At 55.7% G+C, this 21,264-nt stretch overlaps 7 protein-coding genes across 9 annotated transcripts; all 7 read right to left on the bottom strand.

The window, feature by feature from the left end:
* Positions 1-279: 279 nt before the first annotated feature.
* On the bottom strand, positions 280-1,484 carry ABB37_06932 (putative cyclin 1 putativeserine peptidase family S51 peptidase E; the record flags this gene model as incomplete). Of its 3 annotated transcripts, none has more annotated exons than XM_015805382.1 (1): positions 280-1,484. In XM_015805382.1, exon 1 carries the CDS (start codon positions 1,270-1,272, stop codon positions 280-282), a length of 993 nt encoding a protein of 330 aa, XP_015655995.1. In that variant the 5' UTR covers positions 1,273-1,484. The 3 variants fall into 3 exon arrangements, with proteins under 3 accessions (XP_015655995.1, XP_015655996.1, XP_015655997.1); XM_015805383.1 differs by having other exon boundaries at positions 280-1,481; XM_015805384.1 differs by having other exon boundaries at positions 280-1,471.
* Positions 1,485-2,141: 657 nt separating this feature from the next.
* ABB37_06931 (putative ATP-dependent DNA helicase) lies at positions 2,142-5,819 on the bottom strand (the record flags this gene model as incomplete). Its single annotated transcript, XM_015805381.1, has 1 exon — positions 2,142-5,819. The coding sequence occupies exon 1, from the start codon at positions 5,697-5,699 to the stop codon at positions 2,142-2,144; it is 3,558 nt and encodes a 1,185-aa protein (XP_015655994.1). The 5' UTR covers positions 5,700-5,819.
* Positions 5,820-9,103: 3,284 nt separating this feature from the next.
* Positions 9,104-10,429, bottom strand: ABB37_06930 (surface antigen-like protein; the record flags this gene model as incomplete). The annotated part of the gene is made up of 1 exon (XM_015805380.1): positions 9,104-10,429. The coding sequence occupies exon 1, from the start codon at positions 9,941-9,943 to the stop codon at positions 9,104-9,106; it is 840 nt and encodes a 279-aa protein (XP_015655993.1). The 5' UTR covers positions 9,944-10,429.
* A 2,044-nt stretch (positions 10,430-12,473) lies between these two features.
* On the bottom strand, positions 12,474-13,804 carry ABB37_06929 (surface antigen-like protein; the record flags this gene model as incomplete). Its single annotated transcript, XM_015805379.1, has 1 exon — positions 12,474-13,804. The coding sequence occupies exon 1, from the start codon at positions 13,329-13,331 to the stop codon at positions 12,474-12,476; it is 858 nt and encodes a 285-aa protein (XP_015655992.1). The 5' UTR covers positions 13,332-13,804.
* A 1,337-nt stretch (positions 13,805-15,141) lies between these two features.
* On the bottom strand, positions 15,142-17,107 carry ABB37_06928 (surface antigen-like protein; the record flags this gene model as incomplete). Its single annotated transcript, XM_015805378.1, has 1 exon — positions 15,142-17,107. Exon 1 carries the CDS (start codon positions 16,948-16,950, stop codon positions 15,142-15,144), a length of 1,809 nt encoding a protein of 602 aa, XP_015655991.1. The 5' UTR covers positions 16,951-17,107.
* Positions 17,108-17,820: 713 nt separating this feature from the next.
* Positions 17,821-19,305, bottom strand: ABB37_06927 (hypothetical protein; the record flags this gene model as incomplete). The annotated part of the gene is made up of 1 exon (XM_015805377.1): positions 17,821-19,305. The coding sequence occupies exon 1, from the start codon at positions 19,159-19,161 to the stop codon at positions 17,821-17,823; it is 1,341 nt and encodes a 446-aa protein (XP_015655990.1). The 5' UTR covers positions 19,162-19,305.
* An 871-nt stretch (positions 19,306-20,176) lies between these two features.
* On the bottom strand, positions 20,177-21,105 carry ABB37_06926 (hypothetical protein; the record flags this gene model as incomplete). Its single annotated transcript, XM_015805376.1, has 1 exon — positions 20,177-21,105. The coding sequence occupies exon 1, from the start codon at positions 20,957-20,959 to the stop codon at positions 20,177-20,179; it is 783 nt and encodes a 260-aa protein (XP_015655989.1). The 5' UTR covers positions 20,960-21,105.
* Between the last annotated feature and the right edge of the window lie 159 nt (positions 21,106-21,264).

The raw sequence follows: 21,264 nt of genomic DNA, 5'->3' as shown, positions 1-21,264 counted from the left end.
TCCGCGGCGACCCACTCTTTTTCAATCACACACACACACACCAGTCACACAGTACTATATGAAGTATTTAACTCGTTGCTGTCTACACAACGCCAACGTAGCACAACAGCAGTAGGATAGAAGAAACGAAAAGAGAAAACGACAAGTGACCTACACAACTTCACCACACCCGTCCCTCTCCCTCTCCACACACACACACAGGAAAGGCTTTATTTCCGATGTCGCGACCCCTTCATAGTTCGTTGCACTCTTCTCTCCATTTTTCGTTTCCTTTTTTGTTTAGCGGCGCAGCAGCGACCCGGAGGACGGTGTTGGGTTCTCCATGGCGTAGAAACGCTCGAAGGGGTCGGCAACGAGAGGGCCCGTCGGCGCACGGAGCAGCTCCGACACCTTCCCCTCCGTCGGCGCACGCACCCGCCGCACCTCGCCGTCCACGACGTCCAGTGTAAAGACACCCGGCATCGTGGCCGTGTCGGACGCGTTTGCCGGACTCGCGGTGCGGGTTTTGCCCGGCACGGCCATCACCTCGTAGGCGCCATCCCCTTTCAACACCAGCACCGACCAGTGGTCCATCCCGATGCCCCTCTCAGACGGGTGTCGCCGCAGCATCTTCGTGAAGTCCTCCTCCCTCCGGACTCCGTTGCCCTGCGTCACGTCGAAGTGCGGGCACACCAGACCCGGCAAGATGTCGAGGCCGTGGACGCGGATGTACGACCACGACGTGCTGAGGTTCGCCAAGTTCGCCTCCTCCTTCTCCACCTCCCCGGCTGGGATCAACCCGGCGTCGAGGGCGGCGCGTGTGAGCGAGGGCTGGAGGTAGGTTGCGGGATCGGCTGAGTCGCTATGCCCAGAGGTGAACCAGCAAATCGCACCCGCGCTGCCACCTGCCAACACCACCTGCCGCGCCGCCGCCGCCCTTAGCAGCTTGTCCAGACCCGTCTCCTCCCACCTACGCACGGCGTAGAGGGTGTTGCCCCCCGAGACGACCACCACGTCCGCCTCGTTCTGCAAGAAGGCCGCATCGGCGTCGCTAACGACTTTGGCGGCGGGGTCGGCTACACGGATTGGGCGGACATCGCAGCCGCGGTCGGAAAGCAAGGAGGTCTGCACCGCCTGCCCGTCGGGGAGGTCGTAAGTGGCGGTGCCGACGTAGGCGACGCAGACCCGGCCGGTCCGCGGGGTGCCGACGAGGGCGAGGAGGCGATCGATGACGGCGGCCTCGCTGAAGGCGCCGTAGCCACTGCCGCACACACACGCCCGAATCGAGTTCATGACGATGCCGACGGTGCAGAGAGGAGAGTGAGGAAGATCGATAAAGAAGGGGGAGAGGGGATCGAGGTCAATCGAGCTCGATCTTTTGCAGTGTCACGTGATTTCTTCTCCTCTTTGTTGGAGTGATCTGAGTTGGCTGACAGTGACTGGTGTGATGGTCAAATGAAACAACTGTGTTTAAGAAGCCTGTATGACTGCTGTATTCTTCTTCTTGTGTTGGTGACAGAGAAGTGCCGGGCGGTGAGCAACAAAAAGGAAAAACGGAATAGAGTACGTGATAGGGGGAGAGGAAAAAGAGCACTCTTCCAAAGAAGACGAGCAGAGCACGCACGTTTTTCGTAGTGGCGGAGCCATCGCAATACTACTACTACTAATAAAAATAAAAATAAAAAGAGCTGCGGGTTTTTGTTTTGGAATTACCACGACAGCAACGTTACTGACCTTTGTTTTGTCTTGTGCATGTGTGCGATGCTGGCGTGATTTGTGTCGCCTGTGCAGCACAAAGCTGCGTTCAACACATCTTGGCGTACTCAATCTAAGAAAACGGAAATCGTTGATACAATCGAGAAGAAGAACACACCAATAATAATGGGTCGGCAACACGCAGTCAAACAGCAACAAACGAAGTAAGAAGCATTCCACGTCCAATCGACGCCGCCGCGCTCCAGAGAAAAAAAAATAAATTACAAGAGGAGAGAATAGCGAGAAGGAAGAGGGAGGACCGCACGCGAGGCAACGATTTATTGTCCCATGAAACGAAGAAAAACAGAAGAAGGAAGAAGCATGATCGTTGTGTATGGGCAGAGAAACAACAACGAAACACACGACTCTCCCCCTCCCTTGCCTCTGTATGCTGCGTCCACGCACCGTTACATGTAGCCGCGCTCCTTCAAGTACGCCGCCTTGAGATCAGCGAAGGCGACCCGCTCCAGCTTGTCGGCCACAGCAGCGAGATACGGCGTCTCCTCCAGCGCCGTGCCGTACAATGCCGCAGTCCCCGCCCCCGCCCCACTACCGGCCACATCCACCCTTCCGCCCTCCCCACTGGCGTTGACGTCTCCACCCACCGCCTCTTTCCACGCGGCGGTAAAAAACACGAGGTGCTTCATGGCGCGACTCATGCCCACGTAGAAGACGCGCTTCTCCTCCTCGCGGGGGAGGACGGGGTACTCGCCCACCCAGCACCCCGGCAGCAGCACCGCCGGCCACTCCATCCCCTTCGCCCGGTGCACCGTCCCCACCGTGACCTGTCCGATCCAGTGCGGTGCGGCCCCCGCATCATCGCCGGAGGAGGAGGTCTTTTCGGACTCCCGCATGGGGCCGTAGTCGTCCGAGGAGACGAGCGTCACAAACTCGTCCAGAACACGCCGCAGCACCGTGGCGGGGGGACACAGGGACTGCATCAGCGTCGCGACGGCTCCGCCGCTGCCGGTGCTGAAGACGCTCACCGAGTCGTCCGCGACGCTGTGAGGGCGGCGCTGCTGGCGAGAGCAGAAGTTGTGCTGCCCCTTGCTAAGGGAGTGACTATTGCTGTGGCTGAGCGAGGCGGAGGAGGATACCGCCACATCGGCCTCCACCGCACCCCCGTCTTCACTGTTGCTCTCGCCTTCCACGTCTGCGTTCGTCTCGACTTGTTGCGCCACTTCCTGTTGGAGGGCGTCATGCACGCCACGATAGGTGTGGAGGACGAGCTCCGCAAGGTTCATGCGCTGCTCCTGCCACACCACGGCCTCCTCGTCGGGGGGCAGCACGTCATCGTGGCCCGCAACACCGCTGCCGCCGCACCTACCAGCACGAATCGCGGTGAAGGACGAGGCCGCACCGAAGCGCCGTCGTCGCCAGTCATGAGGCGAGTGCCCACGCTGTTGTTCCTGTTGCTGCTGGTGATGGTTGTGGTTTGCGGCGCACTGCTCCATTAAGAGTGTCGCGACACGTTTCGGGCAGGCGGAGCGCGCGCCGTCGTTCTCTTTCGCGCCTTCGACAGCATCATCACACCGCGGTCGCTTGCCGACCGGGACACCTCCCCCTCCACCACTGCCACTGCCACTGCCACTGCCACTGCCACTGCCGCCTCCTTCCGCCACCGCTGCACGGGTGGCCACGGCACACATGCTCTCACTTTCGTAGCCGCCTTCCCGCAGCACGTAGCGCAGCACCTGCTCAACGTCGCAGGAGGGCTGCGCCAACATCTCCCGCGCGTGCAAAATGAGCTGCACCACGTGACGGATCGTTTTCTGGCTTTTCTTAGACACCTCCAGCTTTGGAAACACCTCGCGGGAGAAGTTGTGGTAGACGAGCTCCTGCAGCACGGCGAAGAAGGAGTACGTCTCGGGGTGAACGCCGAGGGCGGGGGCGAGGGGCTCGTGCGATCGCTGCTGTCGTGAGGCTTGACGATCACCCAGCTGCACATCGTGGATGCGGTCCGAGAAGTTACAGCCGTTGTGATGTGCTGCCGTCGCGTCCTCGAGGCTGCCATCGTCCACCGTGTGCCGCCACGCACGAATCTGCGCCGCCTCTGCGCTGCGCCGGGCTTGACACACCGCGTCCAGCGCGAGGAGAAACTTCTTTGCCGACGCCACCGGCAGACGATGCAGCGGGGCGGTGTTCAGCACCGTGCGCACATCTGCGTCCCCTTCCGGGCTGTGCGGCGCGAGGCACAACCGCAGAAACGCCAGAAACGAGCGCATCGTGGACAGCCGGTCGACGGAGATCGCCTTGAGCTGCCGGACCGGAATTCGCTGCGCCCGCAACACGTCACAGTACAGCTGCACCCGCCGGCGGGAGCGACACAGAATAGCGATGTCGCCGTAGCTGAGATGCGGGTCCCGGCGCCGCAAGACATGCTCTACGACCAACGGCACCGCCTGCAGTTCATCGTCCTCGGTGGAGCACTGCACCAACGTGACAGCGCGCTCTTCGCGGTGGTGATGGGCCTGCTGGGTCGCCTTCACAACTCGGTTTGCCGCGTCCACGATGGGGCCGTCGCTGCGGTAGTTCAGCGCGAGGGTCAGCAGCGCCGCCTGCGGAAATCGCCTCTTCCACACACCAAAGACGTTTGGCATGGCGCCCCGCCAGGTGTAGATGCACTGGTTTGGGTCGCCCACGCACGTCACGCGACACGCATCACCCGCCAAGAGGGCGAGCAGCTCAACCTGAATTTCGTTGAAGTCTTGGAACTCATCAACGACAAAGTGGGTGTACTCTGCCCGCAGCGCCGCGCAGACGGGGGACGGGACAAGATGACGCGCCTGCTGTTGTGGTTGTGGATGCGGTTGCTGTCGGGAGGACCCCTCGCTCGTCTCGTCGAGCCGTGTGGACGCCTCTTCACCCGTGCTGCGCGCATCTCCTCCGTGCTGCCCTTCACCACCACCACCACCACCACCACTTGGAGACTCCCCTGCCGGAGCGGGACGCAGCAGGTCGTAAAGCATCTGCTGCAGGTCGCCGAAGTCGACCGCGTTGTGCTCCTCGTGCAGCACGCGCTGATAAAACGGAAAAAGATAGGCGTCCTGCATGCCGGGGTCCGACTGCGGTATCGGCGGCACCTTCATCGTCTTGACGCGGTTCACGTAGTCCACCAAGTCCGCCGCCGCCTCGCTGCTCTTCTCACGCTGGGCGTAGGCCTCGACAACGCTGCGGGCGAGTTGGTGCTGCTGGCGCGCGTCCAGCACGCGCACGTCGGCCGGCAGATCCCCAAAGCGGCGGAGGCACTCCAGTCCAAAGGCGTGGAAGGTCTTGAGCTTCAGCAGGTGTGCCTGGCGGGCGAGGGAGGGGGGCAGGGTGGACCGCACCCGTTCACGCAGCGTCTCGGCCGCCTGCCGGGTGAAGCAGATGCCCAAAATACGCCGCGCCGGCACCCCGCTTTCGAGCAGGAAAGCGATGCGGGCGGCCATCGTCTGCGTCTTGCCGCTGCCAGCGCCGGCCTGTAGAAGGAGAGGACCGTCAGTCGGGTAGGTGGCGGCGCCAATCTGCGAGGCGTCCATTTTGCCGAACGACGGCCACGGCGGTGCTGCGGTGGCGGTGAGAGGGCAAGACAACGACGACGACGATGCTGCGGACTGCTGCTGTTGCTGTTGCTGCTGCGACGATGTCACATGCATGTCAGTGGGAGCTGCCACGGCTGTCGTGTCAGGTGTCAAGGAGACGGCGACCGCGGCAGGGGAGCTGACAGACAAGGAAGAGGCTTCAGCAGGGGTTTTCACGGCTGCCGCTGAGGTGGAGGAGGATATGGCACCGAAAGGGCTTCCGCGATGACTTTGGAGTGACGGGTGCGACGCGTAGGTGAAGCAAGTCCGCGGCGCACGACCGGTGGGACGGGAGACGGCGGCGAGCGCCGTCGTTGTCGTTGCGTCCTGCTGCGAGGTGGGCTGCGCGCCGCTGCCGACACCTTCGCTGATGGCTACCGACGCATCGCGGACTTCTTGCATTGTCTAACGAGAAGACAAAAACAGCAGCAGCGACGTTACGTGCTTTTCCTCCCCAGCTCCACGGTGTGCGTGATGCAGTTCGAATCCGAGAAGGAGTGAGGGAGAGAGGGGGCGAAAACTATTGGCAGAAAAGGAAAGAGCGGCAATGTGTATATGATGGGTGACGGGATAAGAGGGACAAGCTTTCAGCAGAGGGTTGTGAGGTAGCGGAACAAGTCACCAGCAGAAGGTAGCTGAATTTGTGAGAGCTTATTTACATATAATGACGTCCGCTGTTCGTGGCGGACGACGTACGAAGGTCCGATTCGTTTCTATGCTGATCAATCTATGAACGGAAACCTTATCGTGTCTTTTCCTTTTTCTATGTATGATTATGTTCTGATACGGGAGGGCGAAACGGTAGATGGTCGCTGAATCAAGAGAAGCTGGTGCGCTGAAGCCACTTTTCTTCTTTTATTATTAATCGTTCTTGTCTCCTTCAAGTACCTTCTGCATAGCAATAAAAGACAGCTGAAAGGATGACAAGTGATACTAACAACGAAGCGCTTCCGCTGTTCACAACCCGCTGTTAGCAGATGCAGTTGTGTGTGCGCGCGCGTGCCTCACGGTCAATAGACTGGAGTCGCGGTGCTGTGTGCGAGAGGATTGCATACCATGAATCAAAGAGAGAGAGAGAGAAGAGATATTTCGAGGATAAAGCTAATGCACCTTAGATACGAATGAAAAACAGAAATGTGAAGGTGGTCATGACGGATCACAGAGACATTAGGCGAGCGCAGTTCCCGTGTGCTGCTGCTTCCCTACGTCCCTTCACAGGTAAAGCAAACTCGTGTGCTTGTATTGCAGACCGCAGACATACACACACACACACACACAAACTGGAACTCTGAATTTAAAGACGCGAGTTTCGCCTCCTTTGACTCCTACAGGTGCTACAAAGAAGGAGAGGAAAAAAAGACACACTTTCTGAGCGTTGTCACCAGCGCATTCTTTTTGTTTTATTTAAAGGCCCTTCTCTTTACTCCACCTTCAGTGCAGCGAGAACTTGCGTGCCTCGCCTATTTGGGTTTGGGTTTTGTCGTGTTTCGCGTTCTTTCACTGGCTTCACTGGTGCCGCACGCATGAGCCTCGAAAGGCTTTGTACAGCAGAAAATCGATAAGAAGCAAAGAAAGAAAAACTCGAGCTACCGTCCTTCCTTGTTTTGGGATGGTGGTTGTTGATGGGACTTCCCCTCTCGGAGGGTCTCTTCTTTGCTTCCTGTGCCACACCGGCATCTTCGACGCACTCTTTCTCTGTAAGAAACTGTGTGAGTGTGTGTGCGATGGAGAGGGGGGAACGCAAAACTGTGTAACGCGGTGTGAAAGAAGTGGATGAAGAGAGGAGGATAAAAAAAGTCAACAACGCCAAGTCCACGCACATCATCAATAAATAAAAAAAAATAATAAGAAAAGCACAGAAGTTAAAACACTAAAAAAATGATAAAGATTACGTTGGGGCAGCCGTTCGTCTTCCGCGGCTCTTTCTCACGCGTCTCTTCACCGCTTCTTTGAGTCTGTAAACAGACGAGAGAGAAAACGACAACAACGGCGGCGGCTCAGCGACGACAAGGCGCTCGCATTCTGTTTTTTCTGTGGAACAGCAAGCAACAACAACAGGGGGTGAAAGAAGAAAGAGGTGAGTCGAGACGTTTGCATAATACAGATACAGTGAGAGAGAAAGAGAGGAGGAAGACAATAGCAACTACGCACCACCACCACCACCACCACCAGCAAGAAAAAACCCCTCCGCAATAAACGTACGTTTAAGTTGGAGGAGGAGGAGGCAGCACAAACAAAACAAAAAAAACACGGTCTACGTGACAGAAGGGAGACAAACGCTCTGTTGGAGAACGAATAATACGAGGAGGAAGTTCGGTGGTACGGCGCCCGTATATGTGAGACCATCCCCATATCGTACACCCGTTCACAATTCACGTGTGCACCCCGATCGAGTCAACATTATCACCATCAAACGACAACAACAACGGCAAGATCTTTTGCCTTCCTGAAACATCGAAGCGTAAAAAAGAAGTGGAGGACATTGCGACATTCTGGAAAAAAAAATGTATTGTTTTTCTTTATAAGCAGCACACGTCAGAGACAACAACAGTAAGTGCAGCGGCAGATAAATAAATAAAGAAGAAGCAATACGGCTGAGAGACCCATATGGGACCCCCTCCAGAAAGACGCGAATGAAGGCCGCTGGTAATTAGCCGCCGTGTTCCACCTTAACGACGCAGCACACGCAGAGTACGTAGGATGGCATACATATATACATATATATATATATATATATATATATATATATGTTCTTGCTGAGGCAATAACAATGAACATGGTGTTGGCAAACACACGCGCATGCTGCCCAACACAACACAACACAAACAAAACAAAAAACGTGTTCGCCCAAACCGGTTCACTCTGCGTAAATATATAGGTTATGTACGCGGGTACGTGTTTTGGCGAACAATCCTTTCGAAAAGAAATGAAAAAAGACCTTCCAACTTCAGCGACAGACGTGCATACACACGTCCACACATTCCTTGTCTCTAGTAGAAGAGGGAGAGAGAGAGACGCAATCAATGCGTTGAGGTGATCAATGAATATGGGAGAAAAAAAAGGAGAAGGCATAACGAAGCGGGAAGAAAAAATAGAAAAAAATAATGATTAAAAAACACCGGAATCAGTGGAAAACAAAAAACGCACACACACGCACACACACAGCGGAGATGCATCTCACAAAAAGAAGAAAAGAAGACGGATTTCAGAGAAGTCGTACGGTTTGCGAATGCCGGTAAAGAATAATAATAATGAATGACTACCATGGTTCAAAGTTGAACTCGGACCTTTGCTGGCGCTGTGTAGTGAGGAAAGAGAAAAAGAGAAGTATGAGGTCGAAGAAAAAAAACACACACACCGGAAGAAAAGCCGAAAGGAAGATGCTTGTCGCCGTCATCTCCGCGAAATCACACGTAATTTCCTTCACCGCGGGCGTGCCAGAGCTTTCTCTTTTCTTCATTGCATTTGGCGAGTTTTTTCCCACCTCCACTCCTCACCTGCGTGGGTACCGGACGGCATCCGCCGCCAGAGAAACAGTTGCGTCGTGTTGACAACCCAGACAGGCGAAGAGGAGAAGAAGAATATACGTATACACACGCAAGTTGCCGTGCTCCTGCCGCTTCACACATCGTGTTTGAGATAACTGAATTCGTAAAAACAAAAAAAGAGAACCAGACAAAACACACACAAGTAATCACAATGCTTATAAAAAAAGGAGAAGAGAAAGCCCTGGAGGCAGGAATACGAAGATACACTGGAGAGGTAGAGAGCCTCCCCACACGAGCGTGACTCCAAGAAGTCCACTGCTACAGAGCAGCAATAGCTACAAGGAACGACAGGAGTAGGCCAGCCAACAGCGCCACGGAGGCGGGTGCTGCTGCAGCGCTTGTGCACATGTAATGAGAGCTGGTGCACTTGTTCGCAGACTCGCAGTTCGACGCGACAACTTTGTTCCCGACGGCGGCCGCGGCGTTCGTCAGCACGGCTGAAGAACTCCACGTGCTCGGCACGCAGCCGCAGAAGTCGTTGCCGCTGATGTCCACAGACGTCAGGCCCGTCATATTGCTCCATGAGCTGGCCAGGACGCCTCGCAGGCGGTTGTGCGAGAGGTCGACGGTGCGCAGTGAGGCGATGTTCCAGTTGGGCAGTCCCTTGCACGCGAAGGTGTAGGTAATCTTCAACGTAGCTAGATTCACCATTCTGTTCCATGAGTCAGGGAGTGAGCCTTGGAGGTGGGTGTAGCTGAGGTCGATGTGCGTGACATACATGAGCGCCGCCCAGTCGTCATTGAAAGGGCCGGTGATGCCGGGGTTGTTGGAGAGGTCGACCGACACCACTGGCAGGTTGTAGCCCGTGACTTCGTTCGCAACGGACGGCATCCTCCCCTGCAGGTTTTGGCCGGCGAGGTTCACGCTGACGTAGGTGATCGCGCTCGAGTTGTCGCACGCGACGCCGGGCCAGCTGCAGAACTCCATCGCGCGCCAGGTGGACTGGAGAGATGGGAGGGCGTACGGAAAGGCACTGAGGAACAAGTAAGTGGCCCTGAACCGCGCCTCAGTGAAGTCCGCGGTGACGGAGGAGGTGAGGAGTGCCAGCACCAGCACCACGACCGGCGCGAGGAGTACGCAACGGAAAATACGCGTCATTTTTTTTCTTTTCTTGAAGGAGGAGAGGGAGAGGGAGAGGGGGGTGGTTGCTTTCGTAAACGTCTTCCGCGTTCTTCTGTTTCTGTTTCTCTCTTCGCGTTTGCGCTTTGAGAACAGCACAGGGCAATCGTATCGGGTAAAGACGAATATATATGTGTGCCTCCAAAAGAAAGAGAGAGGGAGAGCAATATTAAGAATGATGCGGTAGCGTCGCAAGTCAGAAAGGAGCGTCCGTATATATATAAAGAACCGCCGCTTCTTTCGCCCAATCACGATTAAATTGACCCGAAATGTCAATTAAAGTGAATGAAAAAGATAAGCAGTGGCGGGAGAAAGCGCCGAGTACGAATCGAAAAAGAGACAGGTGAGTGACGGGAGGTTGAAGGAAAGAAAGAAAACAACAATGAGTAAACGAGTGTCAGCGAAAGCAGTAAACGCAAACAATGGGGAGGGTATCTGTAATACTAATAAAAGAAAGTGCCGTCTTGAGGAGGAACACAAACCCCAGAACCACCGTTCACGAAAGCGGGAGAGAGAGAGGGAGAGCAGATAGGCTAGAATTCATTGCGATGACACACATAAGTTTTTTTTTCTCTCCCTTTCACGCTAGCCGAGTTTCGGCGGAAGTTCACGGTTTCATCGAAAGGAAGGATAGTGGATGCTAGTGTGGAAACGCGGAAGCGCAACTTTTGCAGCGCATTAAAAGGCCCTCTCTCTCATGAACCATGAAACACCTCAACAGAAGTGTTGTGTGTGTGTGTGTATCCCTCATTCCTTTCTTTTTTTTTACCCAACGAGAAGAGTGTGAAAGGAATTCCGAAGAACAAGCTAGAGATCAACCGTCTCTTCTCACAGGTACTATCACAAAAAGGGCATGCTACGAGGAGGAGAAAAAGAATCGATTAACACTACTTTTTTTGTTGTACTCAAATATAATACGAAACGCTGCATTTACAGCAGAAAGTGACGGTCATACACAATGAGCTATTTCGTGCTTGCCATCTTGCCGCCATCTACCGAATGAAAACACCAAGGAAAGGTATTGCTTCGATATAGCTTGGATGCAAGAACAGTTTCACTGCCTCCACAGATATATCTATACGAAGAAACCTTCCTTCTTGGTGTTGTGGGTGGCGTCTTGTGCGCGTCCACTGAAGAGAAAAAAGGAGAAGACAGACAAACAAGCAAAAATACGCTGAAAGAACGTCTCAATGAAGAAGTGCCCCTCCCGCCAACGGACTTGACAAGAAAGGGTCGTTTCAGAAAGAACCAAAAAAGAACCGACAACCACGAGCCAGCAATTAATGCGGACATCGTTGCGAACCAAACACCCCCCCCCCACACACACAGAAGATGGAGAGCGGAAAAGAATGAAGCTGGCAAAAAAAAGAGGCCGAAGTGCGGCGTAGAGGAAACGATGGTGATAATAACAATAGTAGCACACATACTCTCGAATCGTTGGAAGTGGGAACCCAACTGAGGAGGAGATCGATCAATGATAAGAGGAGTACAGTGAAATAGAAAATAGAAATGAACATACAATGGGAGAAGCACGCACAGAGAAAACCAACATTGCTCACCCAATTCTCTTTGAATACCTAAAAAGAAAAAAGAAAAGAAGAAGGATGGATAACAAAACACCACGGTACACCCATCTCGATGCCTGGACGCCCCGCACCACCACAAGAAAGAATCCAACAACCCCAACAACAACCCCAACAACAAAACAGCGGCACGTTTGGCTGGATTCGCAGAAGACAACCGTATTGGCGACTTCGATCAAGAGTCAACGAGTGTGGAGACGAGTACAAATAAAAGAGTAAACATAAAAAGTCCACTTTTGGTTCACTGCCGTCTCTAGCGTTCCTACAGATTTAACTGCGGGCGGGAGAGAAACACGAAGAGGAACCGCCGCCGATACGTAGGTCTACTCCGTAGCCTCGACACATTCGAACACGGTGGCACAGCGTAGGGTGGAAGACGTTTGCCGACCTGGGCGTAGAAAAAATTGCATAACGCGGAAAAACAGGAAGGGAAAAAGAGAAAAAGAGAGATGATGCCTCTACGCAGATCATGCGCGCACACAGGCATCTAAGTGAGCGCATGCGTATCGCATAGCAATCACGGCCTGCAACAGCGATGTCAGCGAAAACACACAAACACAGATGAAAGCAACTCTTCCTTTGCGAAACGCAATACACTAGAAAGGCAGCAGAAACAGAGCACGAAAACGATGAAGACAAATTTAAGTACCTGCGTTATGTGCGTCGGGGCAACCTCTCGCGTTGTATGAGCGTCGTTGAAGAGACGACAAACGTTCCTGCAACGAGCAGGAAAAGATGGATGCTGAATACATCACAGTGAAGAGCAGTACACAAACACCGAGAGAAACGTCGCTGAATCAAACCAAAGGACATCAACAAAACAAACAGACAGGTAATTTTCGAGTATTATTTATCTTCTAAAAAAAAGTATTGGGGGGGGGGGAGGAGATGAATGTGATGTACGCCAATGCGCGTAGTTGACGGAGCTACGGCGCAAAGAGCGCCGCCGCCACCACCGCGGCCAGCGTCAGGGCCGCTACAACAATGCAGGTGGGGGTGGCGACGACATCGCCGTAGTTCGGCACCACTCGCGAGCACCCCTGCACGGCGAGACACGCTGGCGTGTTGCGACACTTCGGGTCGGTGGCGTAGTAGCCGAGCGAGCGAATCGCAGCATACTGCAGCACGTCTGGCTCCCACGTCTCTGGTATACACCCGCACAGATAGTTGTAGCTGATGTTGAGAAATTGCAGACGACGCATGGCGCCCCATATCTTGGGCAGAGTGCCGCGCAGGTAGTTGGAACTGAGGTCCAGATTCTCCATGGCGGGGAAGGTCCAGTCTGGCAGGCCGCCGCAGGCGCTGGTGTTGACGAGGGAGAGCGAGGTGAGACCCGCTATCGCGTTCCACTCCCGCGGGAGGGAGCCAAAGACGTTCATGTTGCGCAGATTGAGCACCTTCAGTGCCGAGAGGGCCGCCCAGCTCGCCGGGAAGCCGCTCGTGATGTTCATGTTCATGAGCGCGATGGTGTGAAGGGCGACGTTGGCGCCGGTGACGTTCGGCGTCAGCGCCGGCAGGGAACCGGAGAAGTTCGCGCCGTCGATGAGGAGGGTAATGTTGGACTCCGCTGCGCAGCTCACGTAGGTCCACGAGCACCAGTCCGAGCCCGTCCACGACGACGAAAGACCAGGAATGGAAGACGCCATGAGCTGCAGGAAGGCGAGCGTGTTTGTTTGCTGCGCCGGCGTGAGCGCGGCTGCGACGCTGACAGGGGCGGAGGTGCACAGCAGCCCCACCAACGTCAGCGCAGCCGCGAGAGTCAAACGACGGAGACTGGGCAGCATTGTTTTCTTCTTCACCCTTCGCCTCGGTGTGGATTGGTGTAAGCCTTTTTGATTTTTCCTTTTGCAGGTCAAACTCTACTGAATAGTAAGAAGGAAGGAATAGACGACCGATGAATGACAGTAATATCAATGAAGAAAAAAAAATAAAATCAAGGAGAAAGAGATAAAATGGGGATAAACTTTTTTCGGGGTAGTTAAAGAAGAAAAAACAAGAGGAGAAAAAATTGCGTGTAGTGTGCTGGTCAGTTGTCTCTCTCTCTCTCTGTGGACAGTTTCGAAGTGGGTGGAGAAGGGTGGGAGATACACTGCTGTGTGCTTTTAATTCTGTCTTTGGCTTCTGCAGTCCCGAATGGCAACGGCTTGCGAGGGGGGCGGGGGCGGGGAACACACACAGTAAGAGAGAGGAGGCAATACGTATGAGATGTTAGATTAATGCGAGGAGTCACGACAACAACAAAAACACGTGCGCGTCTTTCGTGAAGGAGGAGGCAGAAAAGAAAGGAGGTCGGATGAGGATGAGGAGGGTGAGGGAGAGGAGGAGGAGGAGAGAAGAGATGTGCAGCCTTTCGCGAAGGTGCATACGCCTCGGGGAGCTTCAGAGGAGGACTTAGATGAAAAAAGTAAAAAAAGGAAAATCCGAGGCGAACGCAACGACCTTCCTCTGTCTTGTCGATTTGACGAGGAGTGAGAGACAGTCCTTCCATCACCTTAGCAGGGGATGAGATGGGAGGTGTTGTCTGCGGAGTTTTATTATCATTATAAATGTCTCGTTTCTTTTACGGGGCGGCACAAACAAAGATAATTTGTCATCGTTTTGTTTTCAAAAAGAATGTGGAACACGGAAAAACGTTTTATTTCTCGTCTGCTTGCGTTCCTCGTCGAACGGCTGATGTACGTACGACACACACACTTCGCGGAACCGCAGCGTAGGCTTCCCACCTCAGCGAGCCACAATGGAAAGGCTGAAAGCGAAGAAACACAGTAGGAAATGGAAACATAGCGCAGACGCATCGACCAACACGGTATGAAACTAATTGAAGGGGAAGACTGATAGACTATAAGATGCAGACACGTGCAAAAGAAAGATAAACAGAAAGCAATAATGTTAACGACGAAGAGAAAAACCCCCTCACAGAACATACGCTTTCGGCCTTCCATTTTTTTCTCCGGCGCGCTGACGCACGCGTGGAACGTTCGTTTGCCAGGAAGGACATGAGAGAAGATAATAAAAACAAAGGAGACAACAGCGAAGAAAAAAGAAAGCATCAATGAATACACTCGAATGTGCCCCCCACCCCCCTAAAGAGATTTATATGACTATGGGAAAAACAGCAATGATAACAATAGCGGTGGTAAAGGACTAGGCCGTGCGCACACTGCTGCAGGGGGTCACACCATTGCAAACCCGCACCCACAACGCTCTGCGCGCTCAAGAGAGGCTGCAACTTCGTGGAAGAATCCTGAGCGTGCCACACACACAGGCAAACAACGAAGAACAACAACAAAAAAAAAGCGTATGTGCTGTGGGAAAAAACTCCTGCGTGTCACTGCGTGTCACTGCGTGCGGCAGAGTGACCCCGCACCTATTCCTTTTTAATATATAGATATATATTTGATACTTCACGTAATGACCGAGAAGGCTGAGAGCGCCGTACCACTCCCCTCCCAGAAAGGGAGAGGAGAAGGAGAAGGAAGGACCTAGAGAAGGAAAACGGCTGCGCTACCGCGTGCATCACAGCAACGCCCCGTCCCCTCCGTGCGCATCATCAGCTCTCCCCTCCCCTCCGTCTCTGAGCTGATGCTCACTCACTCACGCGCCGTACGCGGCAGCCGCCAGGGCGACCACCACCGCAGCGACAGCGACCAGCACGGAAGCCGGGGCAGCGGCGCCGTTGCGGGCACGCTGGCACGTGCCAGTGCGCGTTGTCACGTAGCCCTCGTCACACTGGATGCAGCGGGTGGAGCTGGCGAGGGCGCACTGCACGCAGTGCTCCACCGCACACTCGCCGGAGGGCATGCAGCTCCCGTCGGCCCTGACGTTGTAGCCGCTGCTGCACTCCTGGCACAAGTTGGGGAAGCCCGGGTAGCACGAGAGGCAGTGCTGCACGCTGCAGACAACATCGGGGACCGTTGTTGGTGTGGTGGTGTCGCACACGTAATCGTCCGGCGTGCAGAAGCGGGTGCTGTAGCAGGTCGCGGAGGTGAGTTCGCGGTTGGCTGCCGTAGCGGCGTTCACCAGCAGCGCCGAGGTCCACTCGTGCGGTAGACAGCCGCAGAAGTTGTTGCCGGAGATGTCCACGGAGGTTAGACCCGTCATGCGGCCCCACGAGGAGACAAGATTCCCAGTCAGTTTGTTATTGGAGAGATCGATGGTGCGCAGCGAGGCGATGTTCCAGTTGGGCAGACCAAGGCACGCGTAGGTGTTGCTGATCTTCACCGTCTGCAGCGAAACCATACCGTTCCACGCGTCCGGGATCGCGCCATACAGACCTGTGCGGCTGAGGTCGAGGTGCTGCAAGACCTTTAGCCCAGCCCAGTCCTCCTCGAACTCGTCGCTCCAGCGCGGGTTGTTGGACATGTCGATGGACACCACCATCACCTGCGAGCCGTCGACGTCGCTGCGCAGCTCCGGCATGTCGCCGGTGAGGTCCTTGCCGGCCAGGTCAACGCTGACGTAGCCGCTGGCGTCGCAGGTGATGCCCTCCCAGCCGCAGTAGTCGGTGCCGACCCAGCGATTCTGCAGGTACGGGATCTCGCGGGCGAACTCACGCAGAAACGCGAGCGTGGCGGCGCTGGTGAAGCTCGGGTTGGGCGTCGTCGTCGTCGTCGTGGGGCCCGGCGGACGCGTCGGCGTGGCGGTGGTGATCGGCGCGTTGACGCACCACAGCTTGGCGTAGGTGCAGGCGTTGTCGGTGGCGCACGTCGCTGACCGCACCGCGCCGCCCGCAGCAGCCGCAGCGTCCGAAAGCAGCGCCGACGTCCACGTGCTCGGCACGCAGCCGCAGAAGCCGTTGCCGGTGATGTCCACGGACGTCAGACCCGTCATCTGCGACCAGGCGGCGGAGAGGGCGCCCTGGAGGTTGTTGTGAGAGAGGTCGATGGTGTGCAGCGTGGTGAGGGTCCACTCCGGCAGGCTCTTGCACGCGCTCGTGTGGCTGATGTGCACCTCCTCCAGCGCCCGCATGCCGTTCCACGAGTCCGGGATGGCGTCGTGCAGCGCGGTGTAGCTGAGGTTGAGGAACCGCAGGTTGTGCAGGCCGGCCCAGTCCTCCTCGAACTCGTCGCTCCAGCGCGGGTTGTTGGACATGTCGATGGACATCACCATCACCTGCCACCCGTCGACGTCGCTGTCCAGCTCCGGCATGTCGCCGACGAGGTCCTTGCCGGCCAGGTCGATGGCCACATTGCCGCTGGCGTCGCAGGTGATGCCCTCCCAGCCGCAGTAGTCGGTGCCGACCCAGCGATTCTGCAGGTACGGGATCTCGCGGGCGAACTCACGCAGAAACGCGCGGGTAGAGGACTGCTGCGCAGGGGTGACCTCCGCGAAGGCTGGCTGCGCTGCTGCGATGAACAGCAGCGCCACCGCAGCGATGAGCGCAGCGAGGAGTATGCGAGGCATGCGGAGAGTAATCGTTACCGCGACGTCCTGTGGTTGCGTCGATCAGCTCAAAGTGGCGTTTTAATGGCAGATAACGACAAAATGACGGGCTCTCTTTTGGTTTGTATTGTAGAGTATTGAAAAAGAAAAGCTTGTGTTGTAGGTCTGGCAGGTCACTGGATGGAGGTGGAGAAAGTGAAGGTAGAATTGCCAGAGAAGTCGATTTTCGGTTTTAGGTGAGAAACGACAGTAAACGTTGAGGTGCGGGAGCGGTGGCGATGGAAAGAGAGAAGAAAAGACCAGGGAAAGGGAGAAAGACATCCTAAGAGAGCTGCGCCGCGAACAGAGTATCTTTCGGTGGCACACAACATGTTCCTCTTCCGGCAGAAAGTCGTAGAAGGAAGCGGTGCTGCGTGTGTGTGTGTGTGCAGTCGCGATAGGAGCATGAGCGCATGTGATGATAACAGGTGAACCAATTTGATGTCGTCGCGGTCAACGGAAGGCACCGCGCACCTGTACGCACCTCGACACAGCAGAGTGGAGCTCAAGTAAAAAAATAAAAAACGGACGAACACGAAGACGGCACGATGGAAATGCGATGGATAACGGTGGAAATAAGCCTTGGGTCCTGTCGCTTCGATAGTAAAACGTAGAAAAGGGAGAAAAGAAAAGTCAAGGTAAGAAACAACAACAAGAGTGCGGTGAGGCAGAGCTGTTTCATTTCGTGAACACCTTCAATTTCACACAGCTTCATTGTGGTTTCCTTTAGGTGCCGTGTCGCTTTAGAAATTCAAGAAGAGAAAAGACGGTGCAGCGGAGAGAATAATAGCAGCAATAAACGCACCTACACCACTTGGCTTTGTGTGTCTTGAATATATGTATCTTTGCCTTTTAGGCGCTTTCGCTCTCGCCCGTTGGTGCCTCAGCGGCTGCCTCGCCATCATCGCCGCTGTTGTCGTCATCGCTCGCCTCCCCACCGTCTCCCTCGGCGTGCTCCTGAGCCATTTGGCTTTCGCGCTGACTTTCCACCGAGGCACGGGCCGCTGCGACGATCGCCACCAGCGACGGCACATCGTCCTCTCCCACAACAGGGTGTGCCGTGGCCGGGGGAGACTGAAATATCCGCTCCACGAGGGACATGAAGATGTAGTAGATGCGGTGGGCATGGAAGCCGTCGGCGTCCTCCAGCAGCAGCCGTCGCAGATCACGTGTGACGGCGTGTACACGTCTGCGTCGCTGCAGACGCCACGCCCGCCACCCCACCTCCTTCAGGAGGGAGGCCACGGGGTAGCGGGGCTCTCCGGTGCAATTTGTGATGATGATACCAATGAAGTCCGGCGCGACGCCAACCGTGGAGGTACTCTTGTCGCCGTCATGGTCCTCTTCACATTCGCCGCCATTTTCTTCGTCGTCTTCGTCCACTGCGGTGTCCTCCCAACTATCGTCGCCGCTGGCGCCCTCACCCACCTCGTCGCCCGAGTGCACCTCAGGGGACGTTGACGGCAACGAAGGGGAGGGCGGCGGCGCAGCGGCGGAGTCCGGAGGTGCTGCGTTACGGGAGCCATCGTCTTCGGGATCCCCCACCTCCTCCACCAGTCGACTACGCGAACAACCCTTGACAGATGCGTCGCCGTCATCTCCAGGGCGGTTGCCGGCCTCACGTTCACGTGCACGTGCGACCGCTGCTGCTGCTGCTGCTGCGTTCAGACGATCCTGCGACGCAAAGCCCCAGCCGAGGAACTCGCCGCAGTTGCCGCAGTGGCAGAAGCACCACGCGTAGCCGGTGAAGAAAGAGTGCTCGGAGGAGTAGAAGGCTGTGTCGCACACCGCGAAGGGTGGCGCCCGCGTTGTGGTTGTTGTTGGTGCTGTGTTGTCCGTGGTGATGGCAGCGGCGGGGGAGGCAGACGCGTCAACGGGAGGACCTTCCTCCGGTTCCTTGTCCGCCGCCTCAGGGGTGCCGTGCACCGTCACATAAGGCGCTAGCCGGAGCAGATCAAAGCGCCGCTTACTCGGATTGGTGGCGCTGTATGCTTGGATCGGTGGCGATCCATTCGCGAAGAGGTCTAATTCATAGCTGTAGACCTGGTCCTTCCACACCGGTGCGTGCGCCTCGGCGGGCAGCACGTCCCACACGGTGCCGATGGGGCAGCGGCAGTTGTCACAAAGAAACGCCTCGATGGTGGGGGCGGAGGGCGTCGTCGGCGATGCTGACGGTGCCGCACACGTCGTCATTCTCGTATTTGTCTGTCCGCGTAGAGCAGGTGTGCAGACTTCCTTTCGAGTGCCGGGTGTGTGTTCACGCGCGCTTCTCTTCTATTTCTCTTTTTATTTTCTGCTGTTTGTTTTGTATGCTGCGGTGCGGGATCCACACCCGCTACCACACCGCGATGACGTGTTCGTGATCACCGGTTTTTAATCGAGTTTGGTAGCGACGGTGTGTACGCCACCAAAAGGAATGTCAAAGAGAGAGAAGCGAGAAGAGAGAGGAGGGAAAAAATGAAAACGCACACCTCGCGACCAACGCACACGACGCATGTGAAAGGAAACCACCACCACCACCACAACAACAACAAGGGGGCGGTGCGGCGAGGGAGCATGGCCGCCGAGCTTTGGAAGTCGCACGTACAAACCACCAGAACAGGGGCGATAACCGCAAAAAAACCAAAAGATGAAGGACAAGGAAAGGAAGAAGGTGGAAATGAACAACGTCTTCGTGCTCGATGCTGTCCCGTTTTTCTTCTTCTTTACGTATTTTACCAGATCTGCGCTGCAGAGAATCACTCCGATGTGTGTCCACCCCACCCATCCACCGTGCTGAGTACGCGTTGGGCACCCGGGGTTGGGAGAGGTACGCGCAGCGCGGGCTCGCTGTGCTGCACGACACCGCGGTAAATCCATTCGACGTGTTCCTTGCCCGCTTCTCCCTCTCGCTACGACGTTGGAGGCACATCAAACCGGCGCCACAACGAGGAGATAGCGAATCGACGGAGGGAAGATAAGCGGGAAGTACAAAAGAATTCGCAGACAGTGGCTTCACCTTGTGCGCGGAAGTTTGTCGGCCTTTTTTTCCCGCATCATGCAACAAAGAAAAAAATGAGAAGGGCAGCTTCTGGGCCTCCCCCAAAAAACTCACACACAGACAGCGGTAGAGGTGGGCAGACATCACCTTCTCTACCGTCTTGGTGAGTGAAGAGGCCACGCTCCACAACGGTTTTTAATTTTAAAACCAGCTTTTTGTATTAAATCCTTAGTACTCATGCGGTTCCTCCGGGAGATGCGGGGTGCGAAAGGTCTCCGACTCCGCCACCACACGCGCCTCGTCCCCGCGACCACCACAGGAGAGGTGCACAAAGGCGGTGTACAAGGGATTGACCGGCTTTGCGGGAAAAGCAGTGCCAAGCATGGCTTGCATCGCCCGCAGCACCGTCTCACCGTGCGCCACTAAGATAACCGTCTTGCCATCCAGCGCAGGGACGGTGAGGAGCTTCTTCGCGCCCTCGACGCAGCGATCCGGGAAGCTGTGATCGGCAAGCTTGTTGTCCTCAATGACAAAGTTCGGCGGAGGGTAGAGGGGGAAAGGGTCTGTCAGTTGCACGTGCGAGGAGGTGTTCGCGCGGTGGAAGGCGGCGTCGTAATACACGGGATCCGGGCAGTGGAAGGTCGCGCCGCTCGGGTCCACGACGTCACGGTTCTGACTCATATCACGGAAGATCCAGTAGGCACCCTCCATAATCGCAGGCTCAAGGTACACCGGGATCTCCGGCGCACCGTCCCCCACCGCCCGCTGAGCGCCGTTGACGATGCCATCTGCCGTCTGCACGCAGCGCGTCAGTGGGGAGACGAACACGACGGTCTCGGCAACGGCGAGGTGGTAGTGCTGGACGAGGTAGGCCCCGAGCGCCTCGGCCATGGCGACGCCGTTCGGCGTGAGCGGTGAGTCGTGCGGGCGCGGGTAGGTCTTGCCGAAGTTTGGATCGACGTGGTCCACCCGCTCCCCGTGGCGCACAAGGAAGATGTGTGCGGGCGGCATGACAAGAGAGCGTAGGAGTGAGAGAGAGAGAGAGAGGTAATAGACAGGAGTATTAAATCAATAGGTACAACAACAACTATGATGGCGAATCAATTAATAGGAGAGGAAAAACGCTAGTAAGTATGAAAGCGAGTGTGACGACACCTTTCAGGGGAAAAGGAAAAAGAAAGGTTGCATATCAGGGAAGAAGAAGATCAGAAAAACCAAAGGGTCGAAGGGCGAGAGAAGATAATTCTCTGCGGTGCGTTACAACATAGGACGGAGAGATAGATAGAGAGAGCTTTACTTGTTCGAATACCTTCTTC

The sequence above is a fragment of the Leptomonas pyrrhocoris genome (assembly GCF_001293395.1).
Source record: "Leptomonas pyrrhocoris isolate H10 chromosome Unknown, whole genome shotgun sequence".
Lineage (NCBI taxonomy): Eukaryota > Euglenozoa > Kinetoplastea > Trypanosomatida > Trypanosomatidae > Leptomonas > Leptomonas pyrrhocoris.
Note: the sequence above shows the minus strand (reverse complement) of the source record. Positions and strands in the feature narration are given on the sequence as shown.